This window comes from Microcaecilia unicolor, chromosome 12 (genome assembly GCF_901765095.1).
Source record: "Microcaecilia unicolor chromosome 12, aMicUni1.1, whole genome shotgun sequence".
Lineage (NCBI taxonomy): Eukaryota > Metazoa > Chordata > Amphibia > Gymnophiona > Siphonopidae > Microcaecilia > Microcaecilia unicolor.
The window spans coordinates 26,939,179-26,960,795 of NC_044042.1; the positions used below are offsets into that span (position 1 = coordinate 26,939,179).

The 21,617-nt window shown below is 42.2% G+C and overlaps 1 protein-coding gene across 1 annotated transcript in view; it reads left to right on the forward strand.

Moving 5' to 3' along the window:
• The window catches only part of KDM5B (lysine demethylase 5B), a 246,733-nt gene that overhangs the window by 150,168 nt on the left and 74,948 nt on the right, over nt 1-21,617 (forward strand). Inside the window, 3 exon segments of the mRNA XM_030221829.1 lie at nt 4,527-4,677; nt 6,185-6,299; nt 11,878-12,233. Of these exon segments, the coding sequence (XP_030077689.1) occupies nt 4,527-4,677; nt 6,185-6,299; nt 11,878-12,233 (622 nt within the window).

A 21,617-nucleotide genomic window follows, 5' to 3' on the forward strand; every position in this document is an offset into this window, starting at 1 on the left:
AAGTTTACATTGTACTTTCAATAAAAATGTGTTGTGGGGAAAAAAAATTAGGTGCTGAATATTAGGAATTACTTACATAGCAGCTGTGTCCTCCCTGTTATAGGCCAAACCAGTTGAACCCGTCCCACTAGGGGAATCAGGGAGGGGACTTAATCCAAGTACTTCCTGGTCCCCAAGAAACAGAATTGCATCTCATTCTAGATCTAAGGGTCCTGACCAAATATCTGGTAAAGCAAAGTTCAGGATGGTTTCCTTGGGCACCTTGATTTAGGAAAACGATTGTTTGTGCTCTCTGGATTTAAAAGGATGCCTATACCCACATTCAGATACATCCCAGTCACAGGAAGTATCAAAGATTTAAGGAAGGGGAAGCACCACTGCCAGCCTTTTGACCTCACATCAGTTCCCAGAATATTCACAGAATGTCTTGTAGTTGAAGCATTGTTATGTTTCCTTACCTACATGATTGGCTGGTCAGCACATCAAAGGAAAGAGTTAATGGAATCAATGCACAGAAATATTTGGGTGCTGGACCTGCTAGGGTTTGTCATAAACTACCCAAAGTACCCTCTTCTTCCTATACAACAAATGGAATTCAGAGGAGCCCTCTGGTAAACATGATTTGGGCTCAAACTTTACTTCTGAAACAGCAAGCAGAGCTGTTAACCTCTAACGCTGCAAGTTCATCAAAGTCAGCAGGTCTCAACTCAGCAGATGTTGATATTGTTGGGCTACATGGCATCACTGAACATGTCATACCCATGATACGTCTTCATTTGAGGCCAGTTCAGTGTATTCTATCTTCTCAATGGTCCCAGGCCATAGGGGAACCTACCAGATGTCATTATTTCACTCCTTTTCTCCACGAGTATCCAACTTGATGGAAAGATTTGACCATGGGACCACCATTACAAATACCTCCCTCACACAAGGCATTAATGACAGAAGCATTCAACCTGGGCTGGGGAGCTTATGAAGATGGGCTCCACAACCAGGGTCAGTAGTCTTCCCAGGAGGCTCAACATATCAATCTTCTGGAACTTCAGACTATGTGGAGCACACTAAAGGCTTACTGCGATAAGCTGATGCACCAAATTATCCTAATCCAAACAGACCATCAAGTTGCAATGTATTATGTCAACAAGCAGGGAGGCATAGGATAGAACCTCCTGTGTCAGGAAGGCAGTCAGGATGTGGCACTGGCATTCAGCAATGGAATTGAGCTCAGAGCCACATACCTGGCATGGAAAGGCAATTGTCTGGCTGACAGACTGAGCAAGATATTGCAACCATACAAGTGGTCTCTCAGCATGGGCGTAGACTGAGAGATATTGAGTGGTGCACCCCCTCGGTAGATCTCTTCGCCACTTATCTGAACAACAAGGTAATACTGCTTCAGACTGAGATAGCACTGCAGACTAGCCTTGGATGTTTTTCTCCTCAATTGGAGGAAGGGTCTACTGTATGCATATCCTCCCATTTCTCTCGGGGGAAAAGTCCTGAAACTCAAACAAGACAGAGGAACCATGATTCTGATTGCCCCTTATTGGCCAACATGGATCTGGTTCCTGCTACTTTTGGAGTTACATTTCAGAGACCTGTGGAGACTGGAATGCTTTCTGACTTTCATCATTCAGAACAAAGGGTCCAGTTCCTAGCCCTCATGGCGTAAATGTTGAGAGGCAAGAAATGACTCTCTTCAGCTTCAGGAGGGTCTCTTTTGTGTCCTGCTTGTTTCTAGGACAGATTTCACTATGAGGTCTTATAATTTTAAGTGAAGGAGGTTTGCCATCTGGTATGAGGGCAAGGCCCTAGACTGTTTTTCCTGTCCTACACAAAAACTGCTCGAGTACTTTCTACACCTTGAGTCTGGTCTCGAGACCAATTCTGGATTCAGCGAATTAGCACTGCAGCGTTACTTCCTTGCAGCATGGCCACGGAGGAAGACGAAATATGAAGACTGCGGGTCGGACCTCGGCTGGCGGGGGTTGGGGCCCCTCGCCAGCAAAAGTAAGCAGCGGGGGAGGGTTGGCGGGGGGGGGGGGGGGGGGAGAGAAGAGGTGGCGGGGGGGGGGGGGGGGGAAGGGAGGCAAAAATACCCCCCCCTCTCTGGCTCTGGCCCCCCCTACCGCCGGATTCCAGATACGCCCCTGACTCCCAAGCTGGGCTGACTTTGGAAGGTCATGTCATGGCTCATAATATCAGACTCATTTACTGATTGAGGAAAGCACTGGAGACTTTTTGCAAACCCTCAAAATAGACATTGTAAGAAAGGGAAACTGGAAGATCAAAGACAGCAGAATTACAAAGAATGTTTGCCTTTAATTTTGTGTAACACTGTGATATTTATTTGAGGAATGTAAAATGTGAAATATAATGTGCAGTGCAATAATATTCAAAACAGCAAGTTGTATAAAACTTTAAACGCTTATAGAGTCACTAAGCAGACACGCTACAGGAGTGAATGGGTATGAAAGACAGAAGAGAGATGTGTGTGTATTTACAGATTTTAAAATGCACATGAGCAGGTTTTGAAGCGCATGTGTTCAATAAAGAGTTTTGTATTTCAACAGTCTGGAGCAAATTTGTAATTTATAACACGAAGGCTCCGGTAGTATATTTGAGTCCCTGATTGTACAATATCATAATATCAGAGCCATGGCTGAGTCAGTAGCTCACCTAAGATCAGTCTCCATAGAATTCTGCAAAGTAGTCATCTTTCGCCGTATTTACATCTCATTACTACCTAGGGCAGAATTTCCGACACGACAGCTGGTTTAGTGTACTTCAGCATTTATTTGGGGTCTAGAATCCAAATCCTCCCCCTAGACCCATTTTGTTTATATTCCAGGCTGTCTTACACCTTGCCTATTGCAGGCTCCCCCCCCCCCCCCCCCCCCCCCCGTTATTTTAGACAGCCTTGTAGCTAGGGATTCCCGTATGTAAAAATATGCTGTCCTGATTGTCCTCGGAGAAAGCAAAGTTACTGTAGAAGGTGTTCTCTGAGGACAGCTGGACACATTCTCACATACCTGCCTACCTCCCCTAGAAGTTGTATTCTATAAGCTTTTATATTAGACTGCCTTGTCCCTTGTGACAGCTGCAAGTGGGAAGACACGCACTTGGACGGTGGACACTGCCAAAGGTTGCTTCAGTATCTGAAAACTGGAGAGCATTCTCATGCTAGGGCTCCATCAGATGATGCCATCCATATGTGAGAATGTGTCTTGCTGTCCTCTGATAACACCTGCTACAGGTGAGTAACTTCATTTACTGTAAAGGTGATCAGGACATGAAATAGATGGCCTAGTGCACTTTTAAGCTACTTGGATTATTTTGTGAGCAAACAGATGACATTAGCCCTGTTCACACCCTATCAGAGTAGGAGGCTGAATTGATGAACATGATTATTTTGCAAAATCTCAAAATACATTTTTGTCTAAAATATTCAATAAATTTATGGAAAGAAACAGTCCCCTATGATGATCTGAGTTTGTAAGCCTAGTGCAGATGTATAGTGTCTCCACTTAGAAGTTTCTTCCAGGGTAATTTCTCCAAATGGGTTAGGTTTGTGCATACAATGACAGGAATGAACCTTATGCCTAAGCCAGGACATATAGAGTATGATCTCAGGCTCTCAAATTTACTGCAAACGCATCGTGATAAAACTTTGTGTGATAATGCCTGAGTTGAACCTCAGATTAAACCCACTTTTCAGTGGTTACTACAAAGTCAGGGTTTTTGTTTTTACTAAAACGTTTGAGACTTTTTGCAATTCAGTGATGGTGAGAATATATTTTTACAAAATGTTTTGGAAGTTTCTTTTTGATAAAATGCTATGGAGATTGTGTTGAGACTGAGGATGTCCAAATAAAAGCTTATTTTCCACTGCTTCTTAGGAGGTAGTAGGATAAAATGGAACATTTTATTTGCAAAACAAATGCATAAAACATTAAACATTTTTTGATGGCTAATTAACCCAGCTATACAGGGTAAGGGAGAGAGATTAGTGGAGGCCGCTAATATATTCCCTGCTTGAAATCTGCTGTAGCTGAGAAGTCAGTCCATCAAGGACCCTTTCATTATTGTTCATAAGAGTTAGATTGGGGGGATGAATCGAGGAATGAGTCCTGCACTGTGGTGGTGGCCTTGATCTCGATGTCTGACACCACCTTGGGAGCACAGATGACCCAGAAGTTGCAGTGCAGTGGTTGATGCAGTAGCGATGTCAGTGCTGGGCTAGAAGGTACAGAATACAGTCTCCACCACTCCTGTTTTTCAGTCCTTGGGGGAATCCTGCTATTGATTAATCACCTAAAGTCCCAGCACCTTCCTGACGTCAGCCCTGCTCTTCAATGTGCACTTGTCATATTGGCCTAATAAATGGCTTTATGATCCGTGCAATATGAGTTTTATGTAAAAGCATATAAATGGTATTGTCTCAAGTGGATTTCTGCTTTCATTGAGTTGGGCAGAATTGAATTTTTCTGTGTTTTTCTGTTTTTTTTCCTCTTGGAATGAAATAGGCCTTTCTAGTTTTAAGCTCCTGATAGAGGAGTCAGAAACGAAGAAGTTTCCAGAGAACGATCTGTTGCGCCATCTCCGTTTAGTAACTCAAGATGCAGAGAAATGTGCATCGGTTGCACAGCAGCTGCTGAATGGCAAGAGACAAACTAGGTAATTAGCACACCTGAACATATTGTGGGGAGAGGAGTTCTTGTGTTTATTTGATTGTGGGGTCATTCTTATTTAATGTATTTCAGGTATAGCGTGAAGGTTGAGGAGAAATCTACATTGCCTTGACCTGCCTCTTTTTTTTTCTTTTTTTTTTTCTGGTTGGGGTGGACTGTATGGCTTAAGAGAATTGGAGCATTACAGAGCTTTTCACTTTGGTCACTGGCAGTCTCAGATCAGTACCAGAGACCACAGCAAAAATATTCTTCTTACAGCCATTATCTGATTCCTACAAAATCTGAGAGCTTTGCTGAACAATTCTGAGAGTTCTGCTGAACAATTTGAAGGCAATTTTACAACAGGGTGCCACATTTTATTTATAAATGTTTTTATTGATGACTGAAAAGAAGTAACATTATCAACAATATATAAATGCAGAGAGATTTTATAAAGTACCTTACAACTTGTCATCAAAAGTTTTTAAGTTTCCCCCCCATGCCTCCCTCTCATGTATGTGGTAATATAGCAAAGACCAACCCCAATACTAGTCTAACCTATATTGTAAAACAGACAAACCCAGCATAGGAGAGGTCTAACTCCTCTGACACTCCCCTTCTACATAAACAACAAAAATCTCCAAAACAATTCCCTCCTCCATTCCTGTCCTCCCTCCCCACCGTAAGGTATGCAGTCTAATAATGCAGGAATATAAAACCCAAAGGCAGATTTCCACAGTAATACCTATAAAGGTGAAGTATTAAGAAGTAGGCTCCGCGTCCGATGGGAAAGGCATCGTATATAAGGCTCCCAAACCATCCCAAACCATTTTCTCCGCTTTGTTGTGAAACAGGCGGAACGCGCCTAGGGTGCCACATTTAAGCACCCAAATAGTGTGAGTAGTGAGCTTATTCTATAAGAACACTTAACGTGCGTAAGCGTTCTATAGAATATTAATGTAACCTGGCATCGGAGTGCCTAAATGTAGACATGTCCATTTACACCAGGTCTATGGCTAGTGTAAATGGGTGCACCTAGATGTTGAATTTTATATGTGTAACAAAGTAGTTAGACTGACCTATCACACGCCCATGTGAAAACCTTCATTTGTAAAGTAAATCATCTGCATGTGTAACTAATAGAATAGTACTTAGTGCACTGCTGCTACTTACATGCATAAGTATACACGTACCTGCATGGATAGCAATATTCTAAATTTAAGCTTGCAAATGATGCTAACATTTAGGTGATCTGTTATAGAATGAGGGGGGTTAAAACGTGACAAAAGGTGGTAGAATGCCATATGAAATGTTTAAGGGTGCAAAGTTGTAGAGGAGCTATTTTCTAGTAAATATTTGTTTTGTAAACATACTAATTGAATGAGATTTTTTAATGCAAATGGGCTGCTTTATCTATATGAACTCTTGTAAAGTTGACCTGTCACCTTCCATATTCATTCACATATCATCTGATGTCTAGTCTCACATTTTCATTCCTTTTCCCACAATTCTAGATATCGATCAGGAGGAGGAAAGTCCCAGAATCAGCTGACTGTGAATGAACTTCGCTCTTTTGTGAAGCAGTTATATGCACTACCCTGTGTGATTAACCAGACACCATTACTGAAGGTAATATGCTTACTCAGCCTCATTAATGAGGAGGTAATGTCCTTACTACCGGCAGTTATCACTGTTAGTGGTAGGTATTTGCTTGGGTAAAGATGACCAATAAATTTACTTCAGCCATAAAACATTAAAATTCATGTTAACTGGCTCACCAACATGGTTATGCACGGCCATGTACGAAACTGGATTCAGTTTCTGAATGCTTGTGGCTAGTTTGGGAGTGAGTTCTGTTCTAGGCTGCGTTTGATTTGCTATTCGCTAAAACACTTATGAATTCTATTAAATATTATAGAAAACATTGTACAGGAATTAGAATTAAAAGTCTTTTTAATTACTTACCCACCATCACAGCATCAGACATCAGTTTCAAGTTATAACAAACTTACAAAATCTAACATCAGTGCCTCTGGTAATTATAAGTAATCAGATAAAGAAGAGAGAAAGGAGGAAGAATGTTTGTTCCTCATACAAAGGTCACAGAACTGAGAGAAAGTAGAGAAAGAAAGAAAGAATAAATGAAAGAAAGATTCATAGTTATAGAGAATTAGTTTCTATCAAGGGGGGGAAAGTAATACCCCCTCAGGAAAAACCATAGGCCATTGGACGGATCTGAAACTTTCTCTCCAAGCCTAGTTTTTCAGAGTTCCTTTGTCTGCAGCGTGGTTTTATAGGCTGTTGTGAGCATCCACCTCTTCTCTACCCTGGACCAATCATAGGTGCTGCACATGGGCTGGAGACTTGTAATTGGGACTTTCATATTTATTTATTTATTTTATTGCATTTGTATCCCACATTTTCCCACCTATTTGCGGGCGCAGTGTGGCTTACAATATGTGCTGGAAGCTTGCAATTGGTCCTTCCAATACCTGTAACTCACTTTTGTAACAGGATATACCAGGTACCTGAATTGCTTTAGCAACATGAGGCCCCATCAGAGCATGTGACCAGCCAGAAATTCCTTCATGTGGCTGATAGGAATAAAAGATGGGGGATGGGAAATAGTGCAGTATACCTGAAATAAAACTGTATAGCTTATAGCTAAAAATTATAGACAGTCCCAACCATTGCACAATTAAGGTACCTAATGACTGGCTTGAGTACACTGGAATTAACTATGATCTGGGCCTTCTAACCAAAACTGTTGTGTTAGATGAGAGATGGTTAGACAGTGTGGAAGCTTAGGAAATGGAAAGCCCAAAGAACGAGATGGAAACTGCCAAAACAAGCAAGTTCACATTTCAAAGCATTTTCCTTTTTTAAATTTATTGATGAATCTGGATCTAGTAAAATGATGGAAAAAAAGATAGTTGCATGTGTGTAATGGATGTTCTCCATGGACAGCAGAGTCCTACAGCCACACACAGGTGAAGTCACTAGGGCTGAGCTGAGTAAAACTCCCAAGCTTCCTCCTTTGACAGTTGCTTTCAGTCTTCTTTATAGAAGACTGAACATCAGGTGGAAGGATAGGATTCTTTCTTTGTTTTGCCATAAAAATTTTTAAAAGATTTTTAATGTGATAGGTTAAAGTTGGAGAATAGGTAGCCATCTAATGGTTAGAGCAGTGAGTTGAGAACAACAAAAGCTATATTCAAATTCCACTGCTGCTCCTTTTGATCTTGGGCAGGTCACTTAATCCTTGATTGCCTCTGATAGAGACTTAGATTGTAAGCCCTCTGAGTACTGAAAAATGCCCTACTGTACCTGGATATAACTCACTTAGAACCATCCAGCTGATTTTGCTGACCAGCTAACTTGACAGAAAATTTTACAAGACTGCTCAGTACTCCCCCTACCCCCACCCAGCTACTTTTTCAAGCCACCTGGCTTGTGAAAACTTTGGACAGAACTTTGAAAGGTGTGAGCTAAATCCAAATGTATTAATATATTGAGGTGCTTGGTTTTGCTGTGCTCAAGAACATAGGAAGGTGCTTCTAAAATTCTTGAAGGGTTAGACTACACATGATTTATAAAATCATGAATGCTGCTCTATCCACACCATACACAAGAAGAGAATAAAATCCCTTTATGTAACGGGCAGTCTTGTATTTTGTTTTATGTATACAGCATTTTATAAAAGTTTTTAATTTAACACCTGATATTTTGGTTTGACTAGTGGTTGTGTGCTAATTTGATTTTACTAGCTGCTACAGTTAAAGGTATGACTTTTATATTTTGCTATAATCACAAAAAAGGTCTGTCACAGAACGCCTAGCGGCCACCTGGAGAGTCTGTTGCCTGCACTGCTCAGGCCCACTACTGCCTGCGCACTTGCTCCACCCTGCATACCCTTCCTCCCACCTGCTGGGTTACACTTGCCTCTGGGCGAGTCTCCCACCCACAATTTATTTCCCCAGTGGTTTTTAAGGACTCTGGGGCCACAATCCCAGGGGTCTCACAGTTCCCAGAAACCACCCACAGACCAAAACACAAACCACCAGGATTCTTAGTCCAGGGCAGCAGTCAATAAACTAATAGGTTTAATGTTACAGTAAAGCAGTGAACGTTTGAAAAAACATACCGCAAGCAATAACAGATGACTAAAACAAGGATCAACATTAAAACTATCTAACACTTGTTACTGCCTGGGTAGCACCTAGAGAATTCAAGAAATATAGCTGCTTGCAGGTTATAAAATATAACTGCTCACGGGGTCTCAGTGAAGAGATCTTTCTCTCTCCTCTATCTGAGACTAAAGATGACCTCACTGCTAGGTGGGAAAAAACTGTCACTTCTGTAACAGCTTTACAAAAAAAAAAAAAAAAAACACTGTCACCATCTGCTGGCCAAACAGGGAAATGCACTTTATGAAATAATAGAGTTCACAGGCTTAGAAACCCACTGTCACCACAATAACAAATAAAGTTGCTAGATAAATGATCTAGGAGCTACAAAAAGTAGCAATTAAGCATATGGTAGAATTTCCTGGTAATGCTATCTTGAAAGAACATATTTACGAAACAAAATTGTTTTAATGACTTTGCCATAACTAGGTAAGTCTGACTTCCCTAGGTAGAGTAAATACTGCTGTAATTTAGCTCACTCTGACTCATCTCTAATTATTCTACAGCTACTTTCTAACAAATTCTAGTTCTAGAGCAGCTTCTAAAAACAGATTTACACAATGGATCTTGGAAATATGTATTTTGCTTTCTGAAAGTTTGTTTCTCTGAGGACAAGCGGGACAGCATTTCTCACGTGTAGGTGACATCCGACAAAACCCAGCGCGGAGCATATTCCCATCTGCTTTCCAGAAGTGTTTGGAAGAACATTGCACATGTATGTGTGTCTTCCTGCCCACCACCACTGCAGGGTACTAGGCAGTCTCTCTCCATCCACAGGGCTATGAAGATGTACTCTCCGGTCTCTCTTTCTCATGTCTTCTGGCTAAGAGAGCTTTTTTCCCTTTATTTTGTTAGTGGTGTGAAGGACCAGTATTCTGTTATCTCCCTTTCCTTTTATTTGCCTTAGATTTTTCAGCACTTTTGATTTCTTTTTGTAAACTGTGATATCAAAAAGAACAACAAAGATAAACAGGAGTAAACCTATGTAGAAGAGAACACAGCACCACAGACAGCAAAGGTGGTCCAAGGAATGAGGAAAGAACCAGGAGTTCACCAAACTGACTTTATTGTGGAAGGACCTGACATGGCCAGGTTTCAGCTTTGCCTTCATCAGATGGCATCGGATACTTCAATACAAGAAATAAAAAAAAACCTCCATCAGCAAATTAAATCTGCTAAAATTGCTGATGAAGTTTTTTTTATTTCTTGTATTGAAGAATCTGATGCCCCCTGAAGAAGGCAAAGCCGAAACTTGGCCAAGTCAGGTTCTTCTACAATAGTCAGTTTGCTGAACTCCTGGTTCATTCATCCTTCCTTGGACCACCTTTGCTGTTTGTAGCACTGAGATGTCAAAAAGAACCATTGAGTCATGAGGAGCAGCACATGAATGTGTTTGACACTCATAAGTCTAGTCTATCGATGTTGGCATCAGAAGCCTCTGTCCTTGTGACCCCAGAGCTGCATTGGATACTGGGGATGCATTGAGATTGAGGAGGTCTCTGCCTGCATTGACTTCGAGCATTAGTAGTGCCCATTAGGTCTGTACATTATCGGATTTCGCACCGAGGGCATGTAAGTTTTTGACATCATTCTCAGCACCAAGGGACTTCCAATGCCTTGCTTGGACAGAAGCCAAGAAGCAGCAGAATCATTCCCTATCAAAGTACGGCACCTGGAACACAGGCATCATCATCGCTGGTACCAGAGAAGTGTCCACCTAGAGGGTAGCTCCCCTTCCAGGGATTCAGAGCCAATACACCAGCCTTCTCCAGGTTGGTACCACAGTTTAGCCCCTACACCTTCTGTGGGCCTGACCACTGAGCTCCCACCTTTACCAGTGCCCATAGACACTCCACCCAGTTCGGTAAACATTCCATATCCAGTTGATTAGCAGACTACATCTCCTTTGTTTATACCCAGGCCAGGCTTACTCTTGAGAGTCATGTCATGGTCTATAATGAGTTGGTATCCCATCTGATGTCAGCCTCCATTGTGAAGATTTGCATAGCTGCAACATGGTCATCAGTCCACACAACCACATCTCACTACTGCCTACAGCAAGATTCCCAATGCAACTGTCAGTTTGGTCAGTCAGTCCTTCAGAATCTATTTGAGGTCTAGAATCCAACTTCTTCCCTGCCCCTCCCCCCACCCTTTTTATTTCTGTTCCAAGCTGATGATAAAAACAAAATCTTTAAAATGTTGTAGGCCTTGTTATTCCCCTTTTTGTTTGTCAGCCTGGTAGGGATTCCCACATGTGAGGGATGCTGTTCTGCTTGTCCTCGGAGAAAGCAAACCTGTAGCAGATGTTCTCTGAGGACACCAGGACACATTCTCGTATACCCGCCCCTTAGGAGTTGTATTCTATTAGCTTTTGTAATAGACTGCCTGGTCCTATGCAGCAGCAGGCAGTAAAACACATGTATGCATGGTGTGCAGTTTGAACCGCTTCTGTAAAGAAGCTGGGAAGTTTCTCCATGCTGGGCTGTCTCAGATGATGTCGCTCACACATAAGAATGTGACCTGCTATTGTTAGGGAACATCTGCTGTTGGTGAGTAACTTCACTTTATTGCTCAAATATTTTATATGTTTAGAGTTTGTATAGATAGATTATAAATTGTTAAAGTGGGCACTGCGAGCTGGTGTTTACTGTACTAATCTTTCTTCTAGACATCACTCAGTATTTTGTAGTTCTACAGCCACTATCATAAATGAAACAGCTGCTGATTCAGACCAATTTATGAAGAGGGAGTAGTTGTAAAAGAACAATGTATGTTCTTATAGTGTTTTGTAGCTTCTATTTAGCCAGATTGACTGGGGTATAAAGATAAACAGCGGGTGACCTGGAACATATATATCAATATGTGGGATCAGTACTTATGAGTTTCCAAAATTGTATCCCAGTACATATTGAAGAACTGATACAGTCGGAAGCCATCAAAGTTGAAGGTCTGGGCAGGCTGACTGTTGTAAGAATGATTACATATATCTCTCAATACAGTTACTTGTGTTATTTCAGGATCTCCTGAACCGTGTGGACGATTTTCAGCAGCATAGCAAGAAAGTGCTATGTGAGGAAATGCCGCGGGCTTCGGAGCTGCAGGAGCTCTTAGATGTCAGTTTTGAGTTTGACATTGATCTTCCACAGCTGGCTGATTTGCGAGTGCGATTGGAGCAGGCCCGATGGTTGGAAGATGTCCAGCAGGCTTGCTTTGATCCGAACTCTCTGACTCTGGATGATATGAGAAGGCTAATAGATTTGGGTGTGGGACTGGCTCCTCATGCAGCAGTAGAAAAAGCCATGGCAAGACTACAAGAGCTCCTCACAGTGTCAGAACAGTGGGATGATAAAGCCAGAAGTCTTATCAAGGCCAGGTAAAAGAACAGCCCCATTCCCTAGTATTGCCGCATACTGTTAAAAATGTGATAAGTCCGGTTTGATACTGTCTTGGCTTTCTGTCCTCTTTAAGGACTTTCCTTTTTCATGGGTTTCTTCTGTTGGTGTCCAAAATTTGTACCACTTGGTTTTAGATATTGTTTTCATGCAACTAAACCTGGTTGATAATCTTAGATCTGTGATGGCTGGGGGTCAAGGGGGGGGGGGGGGGGGGTCAAGAAGCAGATAAAGATTTCTAAGATTTTCTCCTATTGCAAGTGATTTGAACAGGTGGGGGAGGGGAGAACATAATATGTGGATGTCATGGAGGCCACTGAGACAAGAAATGCAATACAAATGATTGCACATGCTTGCTGAACGAAGACTATGAATATAGTGTAGCACAGTGGCAAACTTTTACTCACTTGAATTTGATTTAACCTTCCATGCATATCTGCTTGCTTGAGGAGGTTCAGACTTAGAAGTCCAGTCTTCAGTCACTTAGTATAAGTGTTAGTCTGCCTCGGTAACTTTAGAAAAGCCAAAGATCATCTTAGATGGGTGATGCCATTGCACAGAGCCTGATTTGGGGGAGGGCATAATGAGAGCTTTTCTGAACAGCGTAAAGCTTCTCTTCACTGTTGTACAAGGCCACCTCAGCTCGCCCTTCCATGAAGGGCAATGATCACTTTTTTTTTCCCTACAGTTATGAGTACGTTTATTTTGTTCAAAAGTCATTTTTCTGTATCAAGATCACCTTAGTTTTGCCATTTTTCCCTCTTAGAAAACTCATAGGTAGGTTTACTTATGTTTTTTACGGTTTTCTTGATATTTGGCACCAGCATCTGAATTGAGCAGCATTGGTTGTTGCGTTTTTAAACATATAGTTTGATTTCCATATTTTTTGCCTGATATCTTAGAAACCAAAGATTAACAACTTCTTCAAGAAGTGCAGGTGGTGCAACAGGACAATATGCAGCAGATAACAAGGAATTCAGAGTAGCTGATAAACAGCTGGTGGGTTAGAACAGTTTCCCAACTTCTTCAAGCTAAGTACCCCCTAAGTCTAACAAATTTCAACCGAGTACCCCCAACCACCATTCCACTTAATGGAAACACTGACATTTATAGTTACGTTATTCCATATCTTAAACTTGACCAGACAATCTCAATACACATCACAGTATCCTGCAAAATAGTTACTGCAATGGCACATATCCTTCAAAACTTCACTTTATAACACACATAAATGCCTGATTAAGCTGTATTCATAAAACCAGGTACCTTTTTGAAGTCTTTTCCCTTCCAAATATAAATGCCTGATTAAGCTGTATTTATAAAACAAGAACCTTTTTGAAGTATTTTCCCTTCCTCTGTAGCCTGGCAGCAGCCCTGCCCTTCCCTTTTCTAACTCCCATCCCTTCCTATAGTCTAGCATCAGCCATACCTTTCACTTTATTCCCCTCATGCATCCCTGTAGGCTGAATTCAGCCCTGCCCTACCCTTCCTTCCCCTCCCCCATTGCTCCTTGTAGCCCAGCATGAGCCCTTCCCCTTCCCCATAGTCTGGCATCTCTCCCCTGCCTTTTCCAGTCTCTGCACCCCCACACCCAGAAGCACACCAGCATTAAACAGAAAACCATTACTTTTAAACATCTTGGGCACTGCAGAGCCCACCCACACTCAGAAACTCACCAACATGAAATATAAAAATTATTTCCTGATGTTACTCCTAGTCTATCACCCTGCATTCTCAATTCATGTCTCCTAGTTCTATTTCAACCTGGCAGTTACCAGAGGGCAGATCTGTTTCTTGCTGCTCAGTTTTCAGTGATGAGCAATGACTTTCCCCCAAGTCTATTTGGCTAAATGCTTATAGATACTGTGGAGACCAAGAAGGAGCACTGATTACAATGTGCTGGTGCTGTCCTACACAAATTTTCTTAGAGGAGTTGGAAAAGTACTGATTGATGGGTGATGTAGGGTTGGTTGGCAGAGGATATGTGGTTTCCGGTCTAAGGATTGGTCAGCAAATGAACCTTCAGCTGAGATGGATGAGAGGCTTTAATGTTTCTTAGTTGAGACCCCTTTATTAGAGAGAGGTTTTCCCCTGTTTGTCAGGATGATTGCTTGACTTAGAGGAAGTGTGTTTGGTTGTTTTGTCTGCCATTTTACTCATTATGCTGTCAGACCACAGGAGTTGAGAGGAGCAGTCTGAGGCAGATGGGGAGAGGTGCAACAATCTTGGTGTTGCAGGCATTGCACCACAGAGCCTCCAGCTGTGGATAACAGATGTTGGCTTGCTGCACAGCTGTTCTGTGATTTTGATTTCCATTCTCCCTAATTTTGAGCTCCTGAGGAGGAGCTGAAGTCTGAGAGAGCATGGGAGAAGTCGGCTGCAGAAGTGTGACCACTGAGGGAAGAAAGTGAAATGATATTGTTGGGGGGGGGGGGGGGGGGGAGGCCTGCAAAGCAACTGAAATCAAAATAATAAACTCCATAGGAGCTGCCACTGAACTCCAAAGCACTTGTCTGGAGACTACAAGGAGAAAAGAGGAGTGCTGTGCATATGTCCTTGAAGGTTCAAGACGAAGGAGGGGGGGAGCAGCAGGCCAAGACACAGCAGAAACCACTCTCACTCTGCATGCTCAGAAGTTACCGCCTGACTTTTTTCTGAGCTGGAATGTGTGCCTGCATTCCCCTAGTTGCTCTACAGAGATATTTGTAATCATCCAGGAAAAGGATCTTGAATACATTGAAATCACCAGTTCAGTATACAGGGTCAGTCAAATAAGCAAGTACATAAGAACATAATAGCCACACTGGGTCAGACCAATGGTCCATCTAGCCCAGTATCCTACTTCGAACAGTGGCTGATCCAGGTCACAAATACCCGGCAGAAGCCCAGTTAGTAGCAACATTCAATCTCTGGGCTTCCCCATGTCCATCTCAACAGACTGTGGACTTTTCCTCCAGGAACTTGTCCAAACCTTAACCCGGGTACGCTAACCACCATTACCACATCCTCTGGCAGCGAGATCCAGAGCTTAACTATTCTTTGAGAGAAAAATATTTCCTCTTATTTGTTTTAAAAGTATTCCCATGTAATTTAATTGAGTGTCCCCTGGTCTTTCAATTTTTCACCCTTTCAAAAAGTACATTCAATTTTACTCATCCTAAACCATTCAGGATTTAATAGACCTCAATCATATCTTCCCTCAGCTCTCTCTTTTCCAAGCTGAAGAGCCCAAACTTCTTTGGCCTTTCCTCATACGGGAGGAGTTCCATCCCCTTTATCATTTTGGTTGCTTGCTCTTCTTTGAACCTTTTCTAATTCCGCCATATCTTTGAGATACGGTGACCACAATTGAATGCAATACTCAAGATGAGGTTGCATTGAGCGATAGAGGCATTATAATATTCTTGGTCTTATTTACCATCTCTTTCCTAATGATTCTCAGCATCCTGTTTGCTTTTCTGGCCGCTGCCACACACTGGACAGAAGATTTCAGTGTATTGTCTACAATGACACCTAGATCTTTTTCTTGAGTGGACCTTAGCATCAGGAAACTATGATTTGGATTATTCTTCACAATGTGCTTCACTTTGCATTTGTCCATATTAAATTTCATCTCCCTTTTTTGATGCCCAGTTTCCTAAGGTCTTCCTACAATTTTTCACAATCTGCATGTGATCTGACAACTTTAAATTTGCAGATGACACAAAAACTATTCAATCACCTCACTCGTTCCGATTTCCAGATCTTTTATAAATATGTTAAATAGCACCGGTACCAGTACAGATCCCTCTGACACTCCACTATTCACCCTCCTCCATTGAGAAAAATGGCCATTTAACCCTACCCTCTGTTTTCTGGCCAATAACCAACTCCTAATCCACAGAAAGACATTGCCTCCTATCTCATGACTTTTTAATTTTCTCAGGAGTCTCTCATGAGGAACTTTATGAAAAGCTTTCTGAAAATCTAAATACAATACATGAACCGGTTCACCATTAACATGTTTATTCATGCCTTCAAAGAAATGAAGCAAATTGGTAAATCAAGACTTCCCTTGGTTGAACTGATAGTGAATCTGTCCCAATAAACCACGTTTGTCTACGTGTTCCGTAATTTTATCCTTTATAATAGTTTCCACTATCTTGCCTAGCATTGATGTCAGGCTTACCAGTCTAATTTCCTGGATCACTCCTGGAACCCTTTTTTTAAAAATCGGTGTTAAATTGGCCACCCTCCAATCTTCAGGTACTACAGCCAATTTTAACAACAGGTTACAGATCAGCAACTTCATGTTTGAGTTCTTTCAATACCCTGGGATGTATACTATCCGGTCAAGGTGATTTATCACTCTTTAACCTGTCTATTTGGCTAAGTACATCTTCCAAGTTCACTGAGATTTCTTTCCATTCCTCTGCATCGTCACCCTTGAAAACCATTTCCGTTACAGGTAGATCTATTACATCCTCTTCCAAAGCAAAGAATTCATTCAATATCTCCACTATGGACTTGTCCTTCTTGAGTGCCCCTTTTGCTCCTTTCATGATCTAATGGTCCCAGGCTTTCTGTTTCTGATGTACCTGAGAAAGGTTACAATATGAGTTTGTCTCCTTGGCAAGTTTTTCTTTATATTCTCTGTTAGTGCACATGCACTACTACTACCACCTCTCACTTGTGAAGCAAAACCTCTCTACTACAAAATCTTTTCCAGATGACTACTACATTCAGTAATGTAGAGAAGTGCAGCTTACACTTCATATGCTTCACTTATGACCCTTATGATGCAGCATCCAGGGCAACCACAGTTGTTGTTTCTGCCCATAGATAACTTGGTTTGGTTCAGTATCATGTCTTCAAGAAGATCTGCATAATTGCTTGGCAGACACACTATGTCTTGTGATTAATCTTTTTGGAGAAAGTTACGTGGAATCTTAAATAAGACTACTATTCAACTCTTTGCGAATAGATGATTGTCAACCTGACAGACTACTTTTGTAGAATCCAATCATCATTTTACAGAAGACAATATAATCCTCAATACTACCAGTAGTTCCGGTAGGAAAAGATTTAAACATTTGTTTCCACATCTTACTCAGTAGCAACATATTAACCAAATATACCCAACCGCCATAGAACACAAGAAAAGTCTGCCACAGTATTTTCCACTTAAAAGTATGTTTCAAGCTTTTGATTACCTTCTAGTAGCAGGCAGAATCAGTACTTCAAGGACACTTGGCAGGCCATTACATCAAACAAGCGAGTACTCATAATAGTAAGCCAAGAATGTAAGATACTTTTTCCATTACCCATCATCAAAAAGTCTATTAGCTATGCAAGAACACCCCCACCAATATTGTCCAGCTCTGAAGCTAGAGATAAAAGCCTTTCTTCAAGCAAATGCAAAGACCTGCCAGATCACAAAAGAGGTCAAGGTTTGTATTCGAGAATTATGCCCAAGAAGTCAGGGGAGCTTTTTTCTACAATAGATATTTAAAATCTAAATTGTTCATTAAATAAAAAAAGTTCAATGTAAACTCTAGCTACCATCTTACCACTCTTTCATGAAAGCAATTGGCTAATTTCTCAGGTTTGAAAAGATGCCTGTACTCGCATACCAATCCATGCTTAGCACAATGTAAACATTAGGAATTTCCAGAATCGGCATTATCAATATTTTGTTTTTCCATTTAGCCATTTTTCAGGATCTAGAGTACTGCCAAGTAGTTGTATCAGTTCACCTCTGCAAAAATCCTTTTTCTATTCCTTTTTCTTGACAGCTTGATAGTATTAGCAAAATTACCACAAATCACAATGCAGGCTGTGTGAAACCTTGATTCTCTGTGGACAAGTGGGACAGTAAATCCTCAATCTTGGGTAACATCACCAGCAAAGCTTGGTGTGGAAGGTCCAGCTTAAAATTTCTAGAAGCTTCTGAGCCAGCTCACCACATACAGTGGGGGAAATAAGTATTTGATCCCTTGCTGATTTTGTAAGTTTGCCCACTGACAAAGACATGAGCAGCCCATAATTGAAGGGTAGGTTATTGGTAACAGTGAGAGATAGCACATCACAAATTAAATCCGGAAAATCACATTGTGGAAAGTATATGAATTTATTTGCATTCTGCAGAGGGAAATAAATATTTGATCCCCCACCAACCAGTAAGAGATCTGGCCCCTACAGACCAGGTAGATGCTCCAAATCAACTCGTTACCTGCATGACAGACAGCTGTCGGTAATGGTCACCTGTATGAAAGACACCTGTCCACAGACTCAGTGAATCAGTCAGACTCTAACCTCTACAAAATGGCCAAGAGCAAGGAGCTGTCTAAGGATGTCAGGGACAAGATCATACACCTGCACAAGGCTGGAATGGGCTACAAAACCATCAGTAAGACGCTGGGCGAGAAGGAGACAACTGTTGGTGCCATAGTAAGAAAATGGAAGAAGTACAAAATGACTGTCAATCGACAAAGATCTGGGGCTCCACGCAAAATCTCACCTCGTGGGGTATCCTTGATCATGAGGAAGGTTAGAAATCAGCCTACAACTACAAGGGGGGAACTTGTCAATGATCTCAAGGCAGCTGGGACCACTGTCACCACGAAAACCATTGGTAACACATTACGACATAACGGATTGCAATCCTGCAGTGCCCGCAAGGTCCCCCTGCTCCGGAAGGCACATGTGACGGCCCGTCTGAAGTTTGCCAGTGAACACCTGGATGATGCCGAGAGTGATTGGGAGAAGGTGCTGTGGTCAGATGAGACAAAAATTGAGCTCTTTGGCATGAACTCAACTCGCCGTGTTTGGAGGAAGAGAAATGCTGCCTATGACCCAAAGAACACCGTCCTCACTGTCAAGCATGGAGGTGGAAATGTTATGTTTTGGGGGTGTTTCTCTGCTAAGGGCACAGGACTACTTCACCGCATCAATGGGAGAATGGATGGGGCCATGTACCGTACAATTCTGAGTGACAACCTCCTTCCCTCCGCCAGGGCCTTAAAAATGGGTCGTGGCTGGGTCTTCCAGCACGACAATGACCCAAAACATACAGCCAAGGCAACAAAGGAGTGGCTCAGGAAGAAGCACATTAGGGTCATGGAGTGGCCTAGCCAGTCACCAGACCTTAATCCCATTGAAAACTTATGGAGGGAGCTGAAGCTGCGAGTTGCCAAGCGACAGCCCAGAACTCTTAATGATTTAGAGATGATCTGCAAAGAGGAGTGGACCAAAATTCCTCCTGACATGTGTGCAAACCTCATCATCAACTACAGAAGACGTCTGACCGCTGTGCTTGCCAACAAGGGTTTTGCCACCAAGTATTAGGTCTTGTTTGCCAGAGGGATTAAATACTTATTTCCCTCTGCAGAATGCAAATAAATTCATATACTTTCCACAATGTGATTTTCCGGATTTAATTTGTGATGTGCTATCTCTCACTGTTACCAATAACCTACCCTTCAATTATGGGCTGCTCATGTCTTTGTCAGTGGGCAAACTTACAAAATCAGCAAGGGATCAAATACTTATTTCCCCCACTGTATGTGCACCTGTTCTGCCTGCCATTGTAACTTTTTTTTTTCTGCAGAGCTGAATAGATATGTTTAGTGTCATGCTCACTTCAGTATTTTTGTTTTTGCTGTGTGCGCTATTTCTTTTCCTAATTCCTAATATAATTTTTTTGGTGGCTGCCACACAATGAGCAAAAGATTTCAATATATCACCCATGACAACCTAAATCCTTTTCCTCAGTAGCAACTCCTAATGTGGAACCTAGCATAATGTAGCTATAATTTGGGTTATTTTTCCCAATGTTGTATGGTCTTTAATCCTGTTAGCTTTCCTAGGTAGGTTTTACTGGCCATTCTTAAAGCTTTATATCTTTTTTTTGTTGGCACACTGGAGGCCAGTTTCGGACTTCAGGTGCCCATCTGGGTATTTTTTCGTCACTAAGGTGTTTGATTTTACTGTAGGGAATTTTTCCCAATGCCATATCTAAAGTGGCCCACAGCAATTTTAAAAGGGCTCCTGGTGCAACAAGATTATATCCATAAAAGATGCAATTAGTGCCTGTAATACCTGGGATCTGACCACGAACCCTCTCATTGTACTCTGACTGGTTCAGTAATATTGGTATTGGAAGCATTGGTCTCCATGGGTCCCAGAGTTTCGTTGGATGCTGGGGATGCATCAACATCGAGTGTCTCGATGTTGAGCTTTGATAAAGACCATCATGTTTGGCCATCATCTAATTCCCACCTGAGGAAGGATTCTAACTCGTCTTCATCTGTGCCAAGAGAGCATGACATCTGTTGCCTGGTGGAGACGGGGTTGCTTCAACATCACCCCTCAAAGTATGGCACTGAGAGCATTGAGGCATTGAAGTTGCTATGTTCTCCAAGAACCCTTGACAAGAGGACTGCTCATCCTCTGTGACCATGAGAAGTCCAGCAAATCCTTACAATCCATGAGCTACCTGCAGGAGACACCTCCATACTGAGGCCTCGAAGGGGCTTGTAGTCTGTTGGCTGCACCATTTTCAATTTCCAGTGCATTGTGAGAAGAAGCCTCCCTGATAAATCAGGAATCCTCCAGTGTCTCAGTGCCCCTGACCAAGTAGTGCAGAAGAGGCGGAGACTCTGACATCTCTTCTGGAGTATCTTTATGAATCTAATTTTTGAACACTTTTCTGAGGAAGAGCCAGAGGTGGTCTTGTAGGAGTGGTCCATAGGCCTTCCTTCAGATCCTTCCCTACCTCATAAGAGATGTAAATCTTCACCAGAGGAGTTTTTCATTGACTTTGTGAGGAGGATTGCTCAGGACATCCCATCGAAAGACAAACCCGGCTGTCTCTTCTAGGAAGTTTGAGTAGTGGGCAGTAGAATTCGTATTTAATATCACAGGTATAGGTATCTACCTGCCTGCTTCTCCTTGCCCAGAAAGGGATCTCACACTCACTCTAGACAGCCAAGGGCCTAGAAATCCCAGATGGCTCCACAGCCAAAACTGATTCATCTAGCCTAGTATCCTATTTCTAATAGTGGCCAAATCCAGGTCACCAGGGCTGGTGGAAGCAGTAAGCAAGGTATGCACGGCAGGGGGTTGCAAGAGACTTCCATGCTTACCCTCCCACCACCACCACAGCAGCAATGCTGCCATCCTCCTCTCGCGTACTACTACCTTGCCGCCCTGGTGGTGTAGTGGTCTTCTTTCCTTACCACTACTCCGTCTGCAGTGCTTTTCACTTTTCTGTTCCGCGGATGGCCCCGCCGTATTTTAAAAATGGCTGCTGAGGCTTCCGGCTGCGAAGTCTCGCTGGCCATTTTGTGAAAACGTGGTGGCGGCACCCACAGCACAGAAGAGAA